The sequence below is a fragment of the Oncorhynchus gorbuscha genome, linkage group LG14 (genome assembly GCF_021184085.1).
Source record: "Oncorhynchus gorbuscha isolate QuinsamMale2020 ecotype Even-year linkage group LG14, OgorEven_v1.0, whole genome shotgun sequence".
In the NCBI taxonomy this organism is placed as follows: domain Eukaryota; kingdom Metazoa; phylum Chordata; class Actinopteri; order Salmoniformes; family Salmonidae; genus Oncorhynchus; species Oncorhynchus gorbuscha.
In genome coordinates this window covers 61,012,162-61,030,727 of record NC_060186.1, presented here as the reverse complement: position 1 = coordinate 61,030,727, position 18,566 = coordinate 61,012,162, and the positions used below count along the sequence as shown (strand labels likewise).

The 18,566-nt window shown below is 46.2% G+C and overlaps 1 protein-coding gene across 1 annotated transcript in view; it reads right to left on the bottom strand.

Annotated features, from left to right (window-relative positions):
* Positions 1 to 18,566, bottom strand: part of LOC123995823 (probable methyltransferase-like protein 24) — a 53,602-nt gene that overhangs the window by 4,233 nt on the left and 30,803 nt on the right. The window contains exons 2-4 of the mRNA XM_046299506.1: positions 18,357 to 18,455; positions 13,177 to 13,322; positions 4,696 to 4,921 (exon numbers count right to left, since the gene is read on the bottom strand). Coding sequence (XP_046155462.1) covers positions 4,696 to 4,921; positions 13,177 to 13,322; positions 18,357 to 18,455 — 471 coding nt within the window. The remainder of the gene's footprint in view (positions 1 to 4,695; positions 4,922 to 13,176; positions 13,323 to 18,356; positions 18,456 to 18,566) is intronic.

Here is an 18,566-nt window from a genome sequence, read left to right as displayed (position 1 = left end):
AGACTTTTAGTTGTGAAGTCACACTCAGCCCAGACTTTTAGTTGTGAAGTCTCTCTCAGCCCAGACTTTTAGTTGTGAAGTCACACTCAGCCCAGACTTTTAGTTGTGAAGTCACACTCAGCCCAGACTTTTAGTTGTGAAGTCACACTCAGCCCAGACTTTTAGTTGTGAAGTCACACTCAGCCCAGACATTTAATTGTGAAGTCACACTCAGCCCAGACTTTTAGTTGTGAAGTCACACTCAGCCCAGACTTTTAGTTGTGAAGTCACACTCAGCCCAGACTTTTAGTTGTGAAGTCTCTCTCAGCCCAGACTTTTAGTTGTGAAGTCACACTCAGCCCAGACTTTTAGTTGTGAAGTCACACTCAGCCCAGACTTTTAGTTGTGAAGTCACACTCAGCCCAGACTTTTAGTTGTGAAGTCACACTCAGCCCAGACTCTTAGTTGTGAAGTCACACTCAGCCAGACTTTTAGTTGTGAAGTCACACTCAGCCCAGACTTTTAGTTGTGAAGTCACACTCAGCCCAGAGTTTTAGTTGTGAAGTCACACTCAGCCAGACCTTTAATTGTGAAGTCTCAGCCCAGAGTTTTAGTTGTGAAGTCACACTCAGCCACACCTTTAATTGTGAAGTCTCCGCCAGCGCAAACCTTTAATTGTGAAGTCTCTCTCAGCGCAGACCTTTAGTTGTGAAGTTTCTCTCAGCCCAGACCTTTAGTTGTGAAGTGTCTCTCAGCCCAGACCTTTAGTTGTGAAGTTTCTCTCAGCCCAGACTTTTAGTTGTGAAGTATCTGTCAGGCAGTAAAGTAATTGTGGTCCCTCGGGCTCAAGAGGGAGGAGGTCAGAATCACTCCATCTTTCTAATGAGGAAAAACCGAGAGCATGTTCACTGTTCACAGCCTGCAGGCTCAACGTGTGTGTTTACCTAACCCCTAATGGTTTAAGCCGATAAATGCACAGCCACCTACACACTATTTTCAACCACCGCCAAGGTGATGTCCTCAACAGAATCACTGAGAACCCAGATACCCTGTTATCTCTTTGTGATAAGAGAGGAACTTTACATCCCAGTCAGAGAGACACTGCAGACAATATTCAATGAGTTGAGTCGGCCTTCTGCTGGAATGAAATCCATTCAGCCATCAAACAGAAGCAGATTAGGGATAAAACGATTTGCTTTTATGAATTAATTTCTAAACGCTTTTGAGGAAAGCTGATCGTTTGGTGTGAACAAACAAGTTAGCTGACCTCTGATGAACCTTTATAAATGGAAACTGACACTTGAGTCTAACTAATAGGCCCATAATTATTTATTTCAGCGGCTAATTGCAGTTTTTGCAGAACTTATTGTGGCGTCCTTCATAGCCCAAAATACCAGCAACTTCATCAAGAGGCTCGAACCTCTTGGCATAACGGTTTAAAGCTGTTTGGCTGATTAACACAAGATAACAAGTTTGAGCCCAAATATGTCACAATGCTTACATGTGTTTATGACCATTTTGATACAACACAGTACACAGGTAAGCTGGGCTACAGGGATGTATTTTCTGCCTGTGTGACTCTATGATTGTATCAAGCAGAGATGAAGTATTTTGTGTTCTTTAATTAGTGGAAGAGAGGCAGGGGAAAACATATCTGAAACTCTTACGGCCTCTCCAGAGACCATCGCAATGAGCAGACATTTCATTACACTTCAATGGGATCAGGAGAGAGAGAGAGAGAGAGGTTCTGTTTAGACTCTCACAGCCTCCCTTAACAACTGGTCCAGGGTCTGTTCTGTTTCCAAACTGATGTGAGACACCTGCATGATAACACTAACCCTAACCATGGCGAGGAAAGGCTTGCATTGTGGAGGAGTGGAAGCCATGTTGGAAGCTGCGTGTCCCTCTTGTGACAGTGTGAATGTGAGACATTAAGAAGTGACCTGATTGTCAGAAAGAGTGTCTCTGATAGTTGTTCTATTGTGCATTAGGAGAAAGCAAATCAATTTGCATGAGATCTGAAGGACTGTTGAATTGGTGTGTTCATCCCCATGGAGACAGCCTCTGATGGTGACCAGAGCGGGTATGACTCATTGAAGAGCGGTGTAATCACCGATAAGGAACACAAACTAATGCATATTTTGACCTTTAGAAGCGACTCATCAGTTCTCCGTGCTATTGTTCTGTCACAAAGCCAGAGAGAAGAAAGACAACCGTTGTTTCTGTAGCTGTGTACTCACATTAAAAAATCCCAGTATGGAGATGTGTGTGTTGCTTTGCATCTAAAGCAGGTACAGGGATGGGGTCTGTCCTTTATCTGTCACACACACAGACACAGACACACACGAACACGCACCCACACGTCTTAATTATTTCTCCCACACTAATTTGTATGGTATAGTGAGCTTTGTTTCTGGTTCCAAAAGAGGAATTGATGGCTGACGCCTCTAAGCATGGACTTGCTAATGCTAGGCGCCGGTGCGTGGCTTGTTGGCATTCTGCTCAAGAGCCTGATTTAAATTTGCACTGATTAAACTGTTGCTCATGCTAAAAAGGAGAGAAAAAACAGAGTGATGAATTAGACTGAGGTACCCTGCCTTCTGGAACATGCAGTGAGAGGTTAGAATTCACAAAACGAGAGCAGCACAAATAAATTAAGTCAGATGAATTCTGTTGAGGTAGATTGATTATCTGTGTGGGAGTATCAACCCAAACCTCCTTTTACAGCACTGATCTCCATCAACTGTAAACTCCTTTCCACTATACAACTTCCACAAACTTCTATTATCACCGTCTTCAAGTCCTCATCAAAGACTAACTCCTTCCACATGATGTATAGCTGGGATCTCGCCCGAATATTTTTTATTAAATAATAAAACTTTTTTTTTAACCCCTTTTCTCCCCAATTTAGTGGTATCCAATTGGTAGTTAGTCTTGTCCCATCACTGAAACTCCCATACAGACTCGGGAGAGGAGAAGGTCGAGAGCAGTGTGACCTCCGAAACACAACCCAGCTGAGCCACACTGCTTCTTGACACAATGCCCACTTAACCCGGAAGCCAGCGGCACCAATTTGTTGGAGAAAACACCGTACACCTGGCGACCGTGTCAACGTTCATTGGGCCCTGCCCGCCACAGGAGTCTCTAGAACATCCCTGCCAGCCAAACCCTCCCCTAAACGGGTCGACGCTGGGCCAATTGTGTGCCGCCCCATGGGTCTCCAGGTTGCGGCCAGCTGCGACAGAGCCTGGACTCTAACCAGTATCTCTAGTGGCACAGCTTTTGACCACCGTGCCACTCGGTAGGCCCTCGTCTGAATGCTTCTATTCTCACCCGAATGCTATGCATACTTTTGCTGTATTTAGGGAAGGTCCCCGTCCTACACACGCACCGCTGGCTTGTTGTGTGTGTGTGTGTGTGTGTGTGTGTGTGTGTGTGTGTGTGTGTGTGTGTGTGTGTGTGTGTGTGTGTGTGTGTGTGTGTGTGTGTGTGTGTGTGTGTGTGTGTGTGTGTGTGTGTGTGTGTGTGTGTGTGTGGTTGATCTTGTATGCAGATCCATATCTGATGAGGCAGAACACAGAGCCCTGGGGGACTTAATATTCTGAATTCTAATGTTTAAAGGAGGAAAGCCATAACTATAAGTGAGTTTTCTGCCCTCCAGCGCAAGATGAGACATTGGAGGAATGAATGATGAGCAGTAGAGTTTCAGGAGTCAACAAGCCATACTAAAGTTCAACCTCTCAGCTCATAAGGAGAGAACAGATCCATTTTCTTATAGCCTTTTCTGGTTGAGGTGAGAAAAATAAGTAATTTTGGTTTGTTTTTATGGTGACTTTTGTAGTGACTATTGCATGGGTTGTATGTATTGTGGTCAAGTATAGGATTTACTGTAATAGACAGGTCCTGTGCATTGTGTGCTGGGTGCTGGTAGTGGAGTATGTTGTTACTGTATTATGTACATAGAGTGCCGTCTGTCATTATTGGGATAATTACTCTATACTCCAAAAGATTAGACTGGCAGCTTTAACTTGAGGCTATTTTTTTATCTATAATGGGTGAACGGTTTAGAATTTACAGCACTTTTTGTACATAGTCCCCACATTTTAGGGGAGCAAAAGTATTGAGCAAATTCACATATACTGTATGTCTATTAAAGTAGACAAAGGTTAAGTATTTAGTCCGATATTGATAGCACGAAATGACTCTACAAATTTGTTGGATTTATTTTCTGTTTATTTTGTGTTTCAGATTAATTTATGCCCAATAGAAATTAACGGTAAATAATGTATTGTGCCATTTTGGAGTCACTTTTATTGTAAATGAGAATAGAATATGTTTCTGAACACTTCTACATGAATGTGGATGCTACCATGATTATAATCCTGAATGAATCGTGAATAATGTACAAAAAGACAATGAACAAAAAGTGCTGTAATTTCTCAATGGTTCACTCAAAATATATGAAAATAAACTCAAATTAAAGCAGACAGTCAACACTTTAACCCTATAGCTATCGTTTGAATCCAAACTTTTGAAGTATAGAGCCAATCTTTTTTTTAAATGCTTCACTGTCCCAATAAATACGGAGGGCACTGTGTACTCTCTGGGTATAATCACATACATGAGTTATTCGTTATGTCTGACTCAGGCCACATTGGCCCATTTGGAATCTCCCTTTACCCATAAACCCCTTCTCCCCTCTCTGTGCATTCTGACCTGTCTGTGTCCAAAGTCATTGAGAATGGTGGCCAGTTTCTTGGTGTTGCTGTGCTGTCGTTGGGCGGGGATGGCTGGGTTGGGTTCCCTCCAGTCTACGGAGAGACGATGGAGCCACATGTCTGACTCCTGTAGGTGGGCCTGCCTAAGGCTGGGGTCAAAACAGTGCACCTCACAGCCCGCCCTGGCCAGAGAGCGCTCCACAGTCTTATCCTCCATACCCAACCTATGGTAGAGAGAGAGGGGAGGGAGGAAGAGAGAGAGACCGAGAGAAAAGGTTATATACAGCATATTTGATGGATGGTTGAGTGGATGGCTACAGATAGAATTATATATGGCATATCGTATAAGGACTTCTGTTTGTACATCTGATGGAGCTGAAAAGTATTGCTCACTTCAGCAGCTCAATTAATAATTCAGAGGAAGGCTGAAAGTATGGGAGGATATGAGCAGAAACATATTTGATTTCTTCTTGATTGTTTTCAAGACAACAAAGGCTTGTTTTGCCCCTCCCTCTCTTCCCTCTTTTCCAACTGGGCACAAACATCAATTCAATGTCCATTCCACATTGGTTCAATGTAATTTCATTGAAATGCCTTGGAAACAACGTTGATTCAACTGGTGTGTCAAATCAAATTTTATTTGTCAGGTGCTTTGTGCTTTGAAAAATAAATTGGTGTAGACTAACAATGAAATACTTACTTACTGGCCCTTCCCAACAATGCAGAGAGAAAGAAAATAGAGAAACAATATAAAACTAATGACACGTAATAATACAAGCAATAATAAACACACAATAAGTAACGTTAACTTGGCTATGACTTGGGTGGCTGGAGTCTTTGAAAATGTTTAGGGCCTTCCTCTGACACCGCCTGGTATAGAGGTCCTGGATGGCAGGGAGCTCGGCACGGGCGATGCACTGGGCAGTACACACTACCCTCTGTAGCGCCTTGCAGTCGGATGCCAAGCAGTCCCCATACCAAGCGGTGATGCAGACAGTCAATATGCTCTCAATGGTGCCGCTGTAGAATTATTTGAGTATTTGAGGCCCCATGCCAAATCTTTTCAGCCTCCTGAGGGGGAAGAGGTGTTGTCGTGGCCTCTTCACGATTGTGTTGGTGTGTGTGGAGCATGACAGATCCTTAGTGATGTGGACACCAAGGAACTTGAAGTTCTTGATTAGCTCCACTACAGACCTGTCGACGTGCATGGGGGTGTGCTCGGTCCTCCGTTTCCAGTTGTCCACGATCAGCTCCTTTATCTTGCAGACATTGAAGAAGAGGTTGTTGTCCTAGCACCACACTGCCAGGTCTCTGACCTCCTCCCTTTATGCTGTCTCATTGTCATCAGTGATCAGGCCTATCACCGTCAGCAAACTTAATGATGGTGTTGGAGTCATGCGTGGCCACGCAGTCATGGGTGAACAGGGAGTACACCCATGAGTACACACATGCACATCCCATCAGGAAGTTCAGGATCCAGTTGCAGAGGCTGGTGTTCAGTCCCAAGGTCCTGAGCTTAGTGATGAGCTTGGAGGGCACTATAATGTTGAACGTGGAGCTGTAGTCAATGAACAGCATTCTCACATAGGTGTTCCTTTTGTCCAGGTGGGAAAGGTCAGTGTGGGGTGCAATCGAGATTGTGTCATCTGTGATTCTGTTGGGGTGGTATGCGAATTTGAGTGGGTCCAGAGCATCTGGGATGATGGTGTTGATGTGAGCCATGACCAGCCTTTCAAAGAATTTCATGGCTACAGAAGTGCGTGCTTGGTGTTCTTGGGTACAGGGACTATGGTGGTCTGCTTGAAACATGTAGGTACTACAGACTGAGTAGTACATGTAGGTACTACAGACTGACTGAGGGAGAGGTTGAAAATGTCAGTGAAGACACTTGCCAGTTGGTCAGCGCATACTCTGAGTATGCGTTCTGATAATCCATCTGGCCCAGCGGCTTTGTGAATGTTAACCTGTTTAAGGTCTTACATTGGCTATGGAGAGAGTGATCACACAGTCGTCCGGGATAGCTGGTGCTCTCATGCATGGTTCAATGTTGCTTGCCTCAAAGTGAGCATAGAAAGCATTTACCTTGTCTGGTTCACTCTAAGGAAATATTATGCCAAAATAGTTATTTGTGGGGGGATAGGGTTCTACCAAGAACCCTTTTGATCAGAAGAACCCTTTTTGGAAGACAAGGGTTCTTTGTAAGGCAAATGGTTTTATCTAGAACCTTTAACATCCTAAGAACCGTTTTTGGAAGAAAGGGTTCCTTGTTGATTCTTTGGAAGGAAATAAGGGTTCTTCACAGAACCATATATAATATTTCCCAGCATGTTTTATTACAGGGAGATTTTCAGAATTGTTTGTTTTACTTTAATATCTGTGTTTTTGCATTTACATTGATTGGTTAATAACTGTAATGCTATACAAAGACAAATAACACACTTTTCTAAACTAATCCAATCTGTTGGATTTATTGCAACCGTTACTGAAATGGTTGTTCCAGTTTAGATGATTTGGGTCGTCTCAGTATTCAATTTCCACTACCCTGGCAGTCATTCTGAATGGAAGTTGCGGGTGATTAACAATTCCTCTTTTGGATATCCTGGCTGGAATTCTGGCTGGATTCCAATAGGAATTGCCCATCACTTTGCAAACCAGCATAATGGGACTTGCAGGCCTGATGTGGCTTGTAACCAGGAGATAACTAGGCCATCAAATAAAGGCATTATGATATATGTAATATATTGTCATAAATAATACAATTTTAAAGGCTAATAAGGCTGGTGGAACCGTTCATAGAGGGTTCTAGGAAGAACCATTAGATTATAAAATGGTTCTTGGTAGAACCCTTCATAAAGGGTTCCAGGTAGAACAATATACAGGGGGTTCTTTGAAGAACCCTACATAGAGGGTTCTCTTTCTCTCCCCCCCCCCCCTGCCTCTATCTCCATCTCCCTGTCTGTGTATCTGAGTGTGTTGTTCATGATGTGGCTCGCTGTATCTCTGTACAGTAATTGTGGCTCAGGGAGTATCTCTCAAAGCTAATTTCTCATGGATGAGCTACTCTGGTCCCCCATAGACAATCATGCATTTAGGAGGGGGATGCAGGGATGAGATGAGAGAGGTAAAGGCAGGGAGGGAAATGCTGCCTTCAGACATCTCTGTTACTCTCTCTGCTAAATGATTCAGTTAACACAACCACTAATGGTATCATAGCTGGCCCTACCAGGAGAATGGCTTGTTCTTCTCTATCGTTTTAGTCAAAAGATACTTCAGATGACAGGGCTTGCTGTTTTGATGAGAGGATAGGGGAAAAGACCAAGTACCTTCATGGTGACTCTGTGTGCGTCCCAAATGGCTCCCTATTCCCTTTTTTATATATAATCATCTATATTTTTTAAAACTTTATTTAACTCAGCAAGTCAGTTAAGAACAAATTCTTATTTTCAATGATGGCCTAGGAACAGTGGGTTAACTGCCTTGTTCAGGGGCACAACGACAGGTTAAGGTCCCTAAGGGCAATGGTCAAAAGTAGTGCACCATACAGAGAATAGGGTGCCATTTGTGATGCAACCCATGTCTGTCTGTCTGCTTTCCTGGAGTACATGTCTGATAGAAGAGGGTGGTAATCACACAGTGTCTGCAGGTAGTTATCCTCTGTCCCACAAGACTGTGTGGTGAAAGCGGGGAAAGACAGAACCGCTGCTGTCAGAGCGAACAGTTCTTCAAACATGGGGATTATAGCGGATTCCCTGTTGACCGTGGTGTCATGACAACAACAAAGGTGTGTGTGTGTCGGGGGTGGGGGTTATGACACAAGGGTGGACTATGGTCATTTTAGCTTTATCAACACCATCACTGCTTCTAATGATCCCTGATCCCATGTAGGATCACATATTCTGGGTAATAAGTGATCCTCTATCCATCTCTCACTCTCTTATCTGGGGACTGGGGATGAGGGCTATGGGACTGGGGATGAGGACTATGGGACTGGGGATGAGGACTATGGGACTGGGGATGAGGACTATGGGACTGGGGATGAGGGCTATGGGACTGGGGATGAGGACTATGGGACTGGGGATGAGGGCTATGGAACTGGGGACTGCATTAGGGGAATTTATGAGTGACTCCATTAACACACAGCAGTTCTGCTCTGTGTGCTACACCTCCAGGGCAGGAATAGAGAGAGAGAAACAGAAAGAGAGTGAAAGACAGACAGAAAACTAGAGTGGTGGGAGGGAGGAAAGGGATGGATAGAATGAGAAAAAGGAAGTAGAGATGGGGGTAAAGTATGGGTCCTTGGTATTTCATGTGTGAAATCACACCATGGTCCCCCATGCGATGCGCCAGGCCAATGAAAGAACATCTGCTCATCCTGCCTGGGCACCGCCACTCACGCCTCGTTTAACAGCATGCACGTAGCACACGCACGCACGCACAGACACAATATTATATTTTACATTTGTGTCTGACAGATCTTAATTTGAGCAGTGGAGCATAGTGTTGGGTGGACTTGGGTGGGGGGGGGTTATTAGGTAAAGAAGGACACAATTCTCCTGGGGATAAAATACCAGACATTCCTGGCTACAGCATGACAACCAACTAGCTACAGACAGACAGACAGACAGACAGACAGACAGACAGACAGACAGACAGACAGACAGACAGACAGACAGACAGACAGACAGACAGACAGACAGACAGACAGACAGACAGACAGACAGACAGACAGACAGACAGACAGACAGACAGACAGACAGACAGACAGACAGACAGACAGACAGACAGACAGACAGACAGAAATCTAGGCCACGGACAGGGGACAGGAAAGGGGGAGAGATACTCAGGGGTATAACTTCTAATGTCATTTTAATGACCTCTCCTGAAATATTTCTTTTCAGAACACGACCCTGGTTTATTTACTGTTGCATGTATTTATTACCCGCAGTTTCCTCTGCTGATGTGGGCTGTTTGTTATTATTGTATTCGTCAGAGCTTGGTTGGAGGAGCTTAGATATGATCCTGGCTCGTCTTCAGATGATAATATACAGTATATAAACAAAAGTATGTGGACACCCCTTCAAATTAGTGGATTCGGCAATTTCAGCCATAACCTGACTGGTGTATAAAATCGAGCACACAGCCGTGCAATCACCATAGACAAACATTGGCAGTATAATGGCCCATATTGCTCAGTGACTTTCAATGTGGCACCGTCATAGGATACCACCTTTCCAACAAGTCAGTTCATCAAATGTCTGCCCTGCTAGAACTGTCCCGGTCAACTGCTCTGGCAACAACGGCTCAACCGCGAAGTGGTAGGCCACACAGGCTCACAGAACAGGATCGCCAGGTGCTGTAGCGCGTAAAAATCGCCTGTCCTTGGTTGCAACACTCACTACTATGTTCCAAATTGCCTCTGGAAGCAACGTCAACACAATAACCCCCTCTACCGTCCACTACCGTCCTCTACCGTCCACTACCGTCCTCTACCGTCCTCTACCGTCCACTACCGTCCTCTACCGTCCTCTACCGTCCTCTACCGTTCTCTACCGTCCTCTACCGTCCACTACCGTCCTCTACCGTCCTCTACCGTCCACTACAGTCCTCTACCGTCCTCTACCATCCTCTACCATCCTCTTCCCTCCTCTACCCTCCTCTACTGTCCACGACCCTCCTCTACCCTCCTCTACGTACTCTACCCTCTACTGTCCTCTACGCTCCTCTACCCTCGTCTATGCTCCTGTACAGTCCTCTACCCTTCTCTACATCCTCTACCCTCCTCTAAAGTCCTCTAAAGTCATCTTCCGCCTTCTACCTGCCTTCTACCCGCCTTCAACCCGCCTTTTATCATCCTCCACTGTCCTCTACCCTCCTCTGCCATCCTCTACCGTCCTCTACACTCCTCTACCATCCTCTACGTCCTCTACCCTCCTCTACAGTCCTCTAAAGTCATCTTCCGCCTTCTACCCACCTTCTACACGCCTTCAACCCGCCTTCTACCATCCTCCACCCTCCTCTACCCTCCTCTGCCATCCTCTACTGTCTTCTACCGTCCTCTACCCTCCTCAACTGACTTCTACCATCCCTCAACCTGCTCTACCCTCCTCTCCAGTCCTCTACCCTTCTCTACCCTCCTCTACCCTCCTATACCGTCCTCTAGCATCCTCTACCCTCGTCTACCATCCTCTACCCTCCTCCTCCACCGTCCTCTACCTTCATCTACCCTTCTATAACGTCCTCTACCCTCCTCTACTGTCTACCCTCCTCTACCGTCTTCTACGCTACCCTGCCGTCCTTTATGTCCTCAACCCTCCCCTGCCACCTTCTACCCTCCCCTACCGTCCTCTACTGTCCTCTACCTTACTCTACCCTTCTCTTACGTCCTCTACTCTAGTCTACCTTCCTCTACCATCCTCTACCCTCTTATACCCTCCTCAACTCTCCCCTGCCGTCCTCTACCCTCCCCTACCCTCTTCTACCATCCTCTACCATCCTGTACCCTCATTTACACTCCTCTACCCTCCTCTACCCTTCTCTAAAGTCCTCTACTGTCCTCTACCCTCCTCTACCTTACTATACCCTCCTCTACTGTCTTCTACCGTCCTCTACTCCCCTCTACGCTACTCTGCCGTCCTTTATGTCCTCAACCCTCCCCTACCACCTTCTACCCTCCACTACCGTCCTCTACCCTCCTCTACGTCCTCTACCCTCCTCTACGTTCCTCTACTGTCCTCTACCCTCCTCGACGTCCTCTACCCTCTACTGTCCTCTAAGCTCCTCTACCCTTATCTATGCTCCTCTACCCTCCTCCACCCTCCCCTATAGTCCTCTACCCTCCCCTACAGTCCTCTACCCTCCCCTACAGTACTCTACCTTCCTCTACCGTCCTCTTCCGTCCTCTACCCTCCTCTACAGTCCTCTTCCCTCCTCTACCCTCCCCTACAGTCCTCTACCCTCCCCTACAGTCCTCTACCGTCCTCTACCCTCATCTACAGTCCTCTACAGTCCTCTTCCCTCCTCTACCCTCCCCTACAGTCCTCTACCCTCCTCTACAGTCCTCTTCCCTCCTCTACCCTCTTCTACTGTCCACTACCCTCCTCTACCTTCCTCAACGTACTCTACCCTCTACTGTCCTCTACGCTCCTCTACCTTCGTCTATGCTCCTGTACCGTCCTCTACCCTCCTCTACGTCCTCTACCCTCCTCTACGTCCTCTACGTCCTCTACCCTCCTCTACCCTCCTCTACGTCCACTACCGTCCACTACCCTCCTCTGCCGTCCTCTACCGTCTTCTACCTTCGTCTACCCTCCTCTGCCGTCCTCTACCGTCCTCTACCGTCCTCTACGGTCCTCTACCGTCCTCTACCGTCCTCTACCCTCCTCTACCGTCCTCTACCGTCCTCTACAGTCCTCTACCATCCTCTACCATCCTCTACCGTCCTCTACCCTCCTCTACAGTCCTCTAAAGTCATCTTCCGCCTTCTACCCGCCTTCTACACGCCTTCAACCCGCCTTCTACCATCCTCCGCCCTCCTCTGCCATCCTCTACCATCCACTACCGTCCTCTACCGTCCTCTACCGTCCTCTACCGTCCTCTACCGTCCACTACCGTCCTCTACCGTCCTCTACCGTCCTCTACCGTCCACTACCGTCCACTACCGTCCTCTACCGTCCACTACCGTCCTCTACCGTCCTCTGCCGTCCTCTGCCGTCCTCTACCCTCCTCTACCGTCCACTACCCTCCCCTCCTCTACCGTCCTCTGCCGTCCTCTACCGTCCTCTACCGTCCACTACCCTCCTCTGCCGTCCTCTACCCTCCTCTGCCGTCCTCTACCCTCCTCTACCGTCCTCTACCGTCCTCTACCGTCCTCTACCGTCCTCTACCGTCCTCTACGGTCCTCTACCGTCCTCTACCCTCCTCTACCGTCCTCTACCGTCCTCTACAGTCCTCTACCGTCCTCTACCGTCCTCTACCGTCCACTACCCTCCTCTGCAGTCCTCTACCGTCCTCTACCATCCTCTACCGTCCTCTACCATCCTCTTCCCTCCTATACTGTCCTTTACTTTCCCTCTTAGTGTCCAGAGCCAGCTTTACTGCCAACCCTGCAGCTGTCAGCACACCTGTGCGGTCTCTCAACACCCACATTAATAGGCCCTCCAGCGGTTTAATCTATTTAACCCTCCACTCTACCATGTTGCCACTGCCAAGCCCAGCCAGTCCAGCTCAGCCCTGGAAATACAGCAGGGAGACAGCCTCTCCTGGAAGGTCAAATACCTTTATAACCTGCAATATAGCCCCCAGATTACCTGACATTCACTCCAGAGATATGATGTGATTGGTTTGGGCCAGGCTGTTCCTATGTGTGTGCGTGCGTGCATGTGTATGCCCGTGCTGTGTGTGTGTGCATGCGGAGGTATGTATGCGTTCGTGTGCATGTTTGTGTGTGTGTGTGTGTGCGTGCCTGTGTGTGTGTACTCACCCTAGAGAGTAGACCCGGCAGTGTTGGATGTGTATCCGTTGTGCCAGGCTGAACCTGCTGTCCAGACACACTGCCCAGCGCCCCTCTGGCCCCTCCTGACCTCCCTGTACCACGGGGCTCTCTGGGGAAGGGGGGGCACAAAACACCTGTAGGTAGACAGGGGTCATTAATACACCTGTCCCCAAAAATATCATTGTCATCATTATTATCATCGCCATCGTTATCATTATCGTAATTGGTATCATCATCACCATCGTTACCATTATCGTAATTGGTATCATCATCACCATAGTTATCATTATCGTAATTGTGATCACCATCGTTGTCATTAGCGTAATCGTTATAATCATCGCCATCGTTACCATTATCGTAATTGGTATCATCATCACCATCGTTACCATTATCGTAATTGGTATCACCATCGTTATAATCATCCACGTCATATACCATAGTTATGCTTGCCCCTGTCCCATCACATGTTCACCACACACACCCACATACTGTACACACATTCTGAGATTCATTCACCTTATTCCTATTTCAACATGTTTTTCTTTCTCATCTTGCAGCACTCTCTCAATTTCTCCTCCTCTACCCCTCACCTTCTTTTCCTTTTGGTTTCAGTAAAGGAGAAAAGATTGGATTTAGTGTTAAGAAATGCATCCTCCATCCTTAACATGATTCTCCATCCCACAACAAGTGACAGGGCACCTTCATCTTGTCTTAATGTTCAAGGATTCCATTGACAAAGGAGAAAGAAAACGCTTCCCAAGGTGAATGACAGGTTCAGCTAGTGCCAGTCAACAATTCAATTGTGTGTGTGTGTGTGTGTGTGTGTGTGTGTGTGTGTGTGTGTGTGTGTGTGTGTGTGTGTGTGTGTGTGTGTGTGTGTGTGTGTGTGTGTGTGTGTGTGTGTGTGTGTGTGTGTGTGTGTGTGTGTGTGTGTGTGTGTGTGAGCGTCCTGAATGTCTGAGTGTGTGTGGGAGGTTTTGAAACAGACAGGATTTATGACTGTTTGCTGTCTGATTGCTTTATCTCTACTGTCTCCAGAGACTGTCTGAACTTGACTGGGCCAGCGGACATTGACAGAGACTGAGACTGATCATGTGCTGTAATCACAATGTCTTTCCCTTACAGACTGCAGCTTAGGCTGTGTGGCTCCCTGTGTGGGATACTGTCCACTGCTCTGCAGAGACCGGTGACTAATCCTTCTCTTTCTCAACCTCATTGAAACCATCATGTTAATAACGGTCTGACTAAAACCATGATTTGATCTGTGTTCTGATCTCTCCTGCATTGTATCATAGTGATCCTGTGCTAGACCCATATCCATGTCTGTTATTTGTCTCTTACAGCATTCATTAACCACTCCATCTGCCCTTTACAAAGTCTGTTGACATTTCTGCATTCTTTCCCATGCCACAAAAAATAATGGACAAATGTTTCCTATCTGTAAGGAGTCTAGAATCTTTAGGGGCGTTCTTTCTCTTTGTGATGTCATAAGGCTTTGGAATGTCTTGATTCCGACTGCTTCAATATTTAGAAGAGAAGCATTTATCCATAGAGATGAATATGCCATTTGGCCTCTCCTAACAGAGCTTATGACATAAAAGGAAGGCAGGACGTAACAAGGACATTGTAAAAAAGAGCCATACCAAAAACATAAAATACTGGAATAGAATGGAATAGAATTTTAAACAGCCCTTTATCCATCCATGTATTGCTGTGGTAGTGATGATTCTGTCGTATTGGAAGATTTTTGCTTTGCTGCTGAAGTTCATAATGTGGTTGGTTATGTGCTGTAGCGGTTCATAATTGCATAACCAGCAAAAGTGTGTGGTATAGGTAGCAACACATCTGCCACGCTGATCCTCAACACCAGGGGTGCATGCTCAGTCCCCTCCTGTACTCCCTGTTCATCCACAACTGCATGGCCAAGAGTGACACCAACACCATCATTAAGTTTGCAGACGACACAACAGTGGTAGGCCTGATCACCAACAACGAGGAGACAGCCTTTAGGGAGGAAGTTAGAGACCTGGCCGTGTGGTGCCTGAATAACAACCTTTCCCTCAACGTAACCAAGACTAAGGACATGATTGTGGACTACAGGAAAAGGAGGACTGAGCACGCCCCCATTCTCATCGACGGGGCTGTAGTGGAGCAGTTTGAGAGCTTCAAGTTCCTTGGTGTCCACATCACCAACAAACTAGAATGGTCCAAACACACCAAGACAGTCATGGAGAGGGCACAACAAAGCCTAATCCCCCTCAGGAAACTAAAAAGATCCTCAAAAGGTTCTACAACTGCAACATCGAGAGCATCCTGACTGGTTGCATCACTGCCTGGTAAATTAATTGCTCAGCCTCTGGCCGCAAGAAACTACAGAGGGTAGTGCGTACGGCCCAGTACATCACTGGTGCTAAGCTGCCTGCCATCCAGGACCTCTACACCAGGCAGTGTCGGAGGAAGGCCCTAAAAATGATCAAAGACCCCAGCCACCCCAGTCATAGACTGTTCTCTCTACTACCGCATGGCAAGCGGTACAGGAGTGCTAAGTCTAGGACAAAAAGGCTTCTCAACAGTTTTACCCCCAAGCCATAAGACTCTGGAACAGGTTATCAAATGGCTACCCGGACTATTTTCATTGTGTGCCCCCCCCAAAAAATCTCTTTTACACAGCTGCTACTCTCTATTTATCATATATGCATAGTCACTTTAACTATACATTCATGTACATACTACCTCAATTGGGCCGACCAACCAGTGCTCCCGCACATTGGCTAACCGGGCTATCTGCATTGTGTCCCACCACCCGCCAACCCCTCTTTTACACGACTGCTACTCTCTGTTCATCATATCTGCATAGTCACTTTAACCATATCTACATGTACATACTACCTCAATCAGCCTGACTAACCGCTGTCTGTATGTAGCCTCACTACTTTTATAGCCTCGCTACTGTGTATAGCCTCTCTACTGTATATAGCCTGTCTTTTTACTGTTGTTTTATTTCTTTACCTATCTATTGTTCACCTAATACCTTTTTTGTACTATTGGTTAGAGCCTGGAAGTAAGCATTTCACTGTAAGGTCTACACCTGTTGTATCCAGCGCACTTGACAAATAAACTTTGATTTGGGTATTGAACAGTATTGGCCCATCATTGTTGTTCATCTGAACAAGCGTTTTACTGCATCAGTATTCTTTCTATATCGTGAGCTATGATGAATCTACTCTGTACAGAGAGGTTGTGACACTTTGTTGTCATTTTGAAAACACTGCAATATGTTATATTTATCAATCGTGTGTGTGTGTGTGTGTGTGTGTGTGTGTGTGTGTGTGTGTGTGTGTGTGTGTGTGTGTGTGTGTGTGTGTGTGTGTGTGTGTGTGTGTGTGTGTGTGTGTGTGTGTGTGTGTGTGTGTGTGTGTGTGTGTGTGTGTGTATATATATATATATATATACTGAGTGAACAAAACATGAGGAACACCTTCCTAATATTAAGTTGCACCCCACCACTTTTGTCCTCAGAACAGCCTCCATTCGTCAGGGCATGGACTCTACAAGGTGCCAAAATCGTTCCACAGGGATGCTGGCCCATGTTGACTCAATGCTTCCCACAGTTATGTCAAGTTGTCTGGATGTCCTTTGGGTGGGTGGACCATTCTTGATACACATAGGAAACTGTTCAGTGTGAAAAACCCAGCAGCGTTCCAGTTCTTGACACACTCAAACCGGTGCGCCTGGTACCTACTACCATCTCCTGTTCTAGGGGATATTTTGTCTTGCCCATTCACCCTCTGATTTGCACACACACAATCCATGTCTCAAGGCTTAAAAATCCTTCTTTAACCCGTCTCCTCCTCTTCATCGACACTGATTGAAGTGGATTTAACAGGTGACATCAATAAGAGATCTTAGCTTTCACCTGGATTCACTTGGTCATGTCATGGAAAGAGAAGGTGTTCCTAATGTTTGTACACTCAGTGTATATGTGTGTGTGTTTATACAGTATGTATGTGTGTGTAATTCTATTAATTGCACAATCCCAGTGCAGCGTGTCTCTCTCAGAGGCTGAGTTCTGCCAACCACGACGTCAGTCAGAATTACTGCTGAGGTACACTGTAATCTCCATGGCAACTCCCTCTCCGCCTGTCAGTGTAGATGATGGATGACTCACCCCCAACTACCCCCCGCCTTCACGCACCCTTCCCTCCACCCACACGAACAACCACCGCTCCATCCACACACACACACACACACACACACACACACACACACACACACACACACACACACACACACACACACACACACACACACACACACACACACACACACACACACACACACACACACACACACACACACACACACACACACACACACACACTCTCCCCCATAGGCTTATTCATTATGAGCAGCATGCCTGCCATGCTAGATATAGAGTAGGTGTTTTATTATTAGAAGGGCTGTAGGCCCACAGTATATGAAAGACAAGATAATAAGTTGCCAATGTTTCTTAACTTAATTTGAATGCCTTCATTATCAGAAAATACTTGGACTGTTAGCAAGGATCCGATGTACTTAACCATTTAAACACCTTCATCGATGCTGGAGCCTCCATCACACAGAGCATATTTTGCTGACTGTAAGACACAAGGACATAAAAGCCAAGTTTGTCTTTTCCTCTCAATCTTCATCCTCACACAACACAACAACGTTTCAATCGATTGGTTGTTATTTCCTATGGCACAGACAATCTAACAAGGCAAGATCCTCTCATTGATTTAGTAGGAACCAGACGAATCAGACGAATCAGAATGCCATCTCTATGGTAATCATTAGAGTAATGACCCATGTGTGAGCTGTCAAGCAAGACAATGTCTTTTTCAATGAGCATAATATGAAAAGGGTGCTTTGTTTGCAGTTAGAGTTGGTTATTCTCTGTTTATTTACCAGTTAGACCTTTATGCAACTCTGACTGGCATGACAAAGTACTGTACTGAATCATCTATAGAAGCTTTAGTTCAAGTCAGACTCCACAGCAGCAGCTAATTTGAATAACCAATCAGTGTCCCAAATGGCACCCTATTCCCAACACAGTGCACCACTAAGTAGTGCACTACTAGGAAGTAGGGTGCCATTTGAGACACAGGCATTGACTGAGTGTGACCCACCTGTGGTGTAGTGATGTAGCTGAGGAACCTCCGTGCTTCCTCCTCCAGGGAGTGGTTGTCACTGGCCCACGGCTCCAGCTCTATGTGCCACCTGGCAGACTGAGAGAAGGAACAGGGACACAGCCAAACAGCATCAGTGGGCCACGGAGATGACCAATCAGCAACAGTGTTACTAGAGAGAGAGACCAGAGAGAGAATCACTGTGCTGTG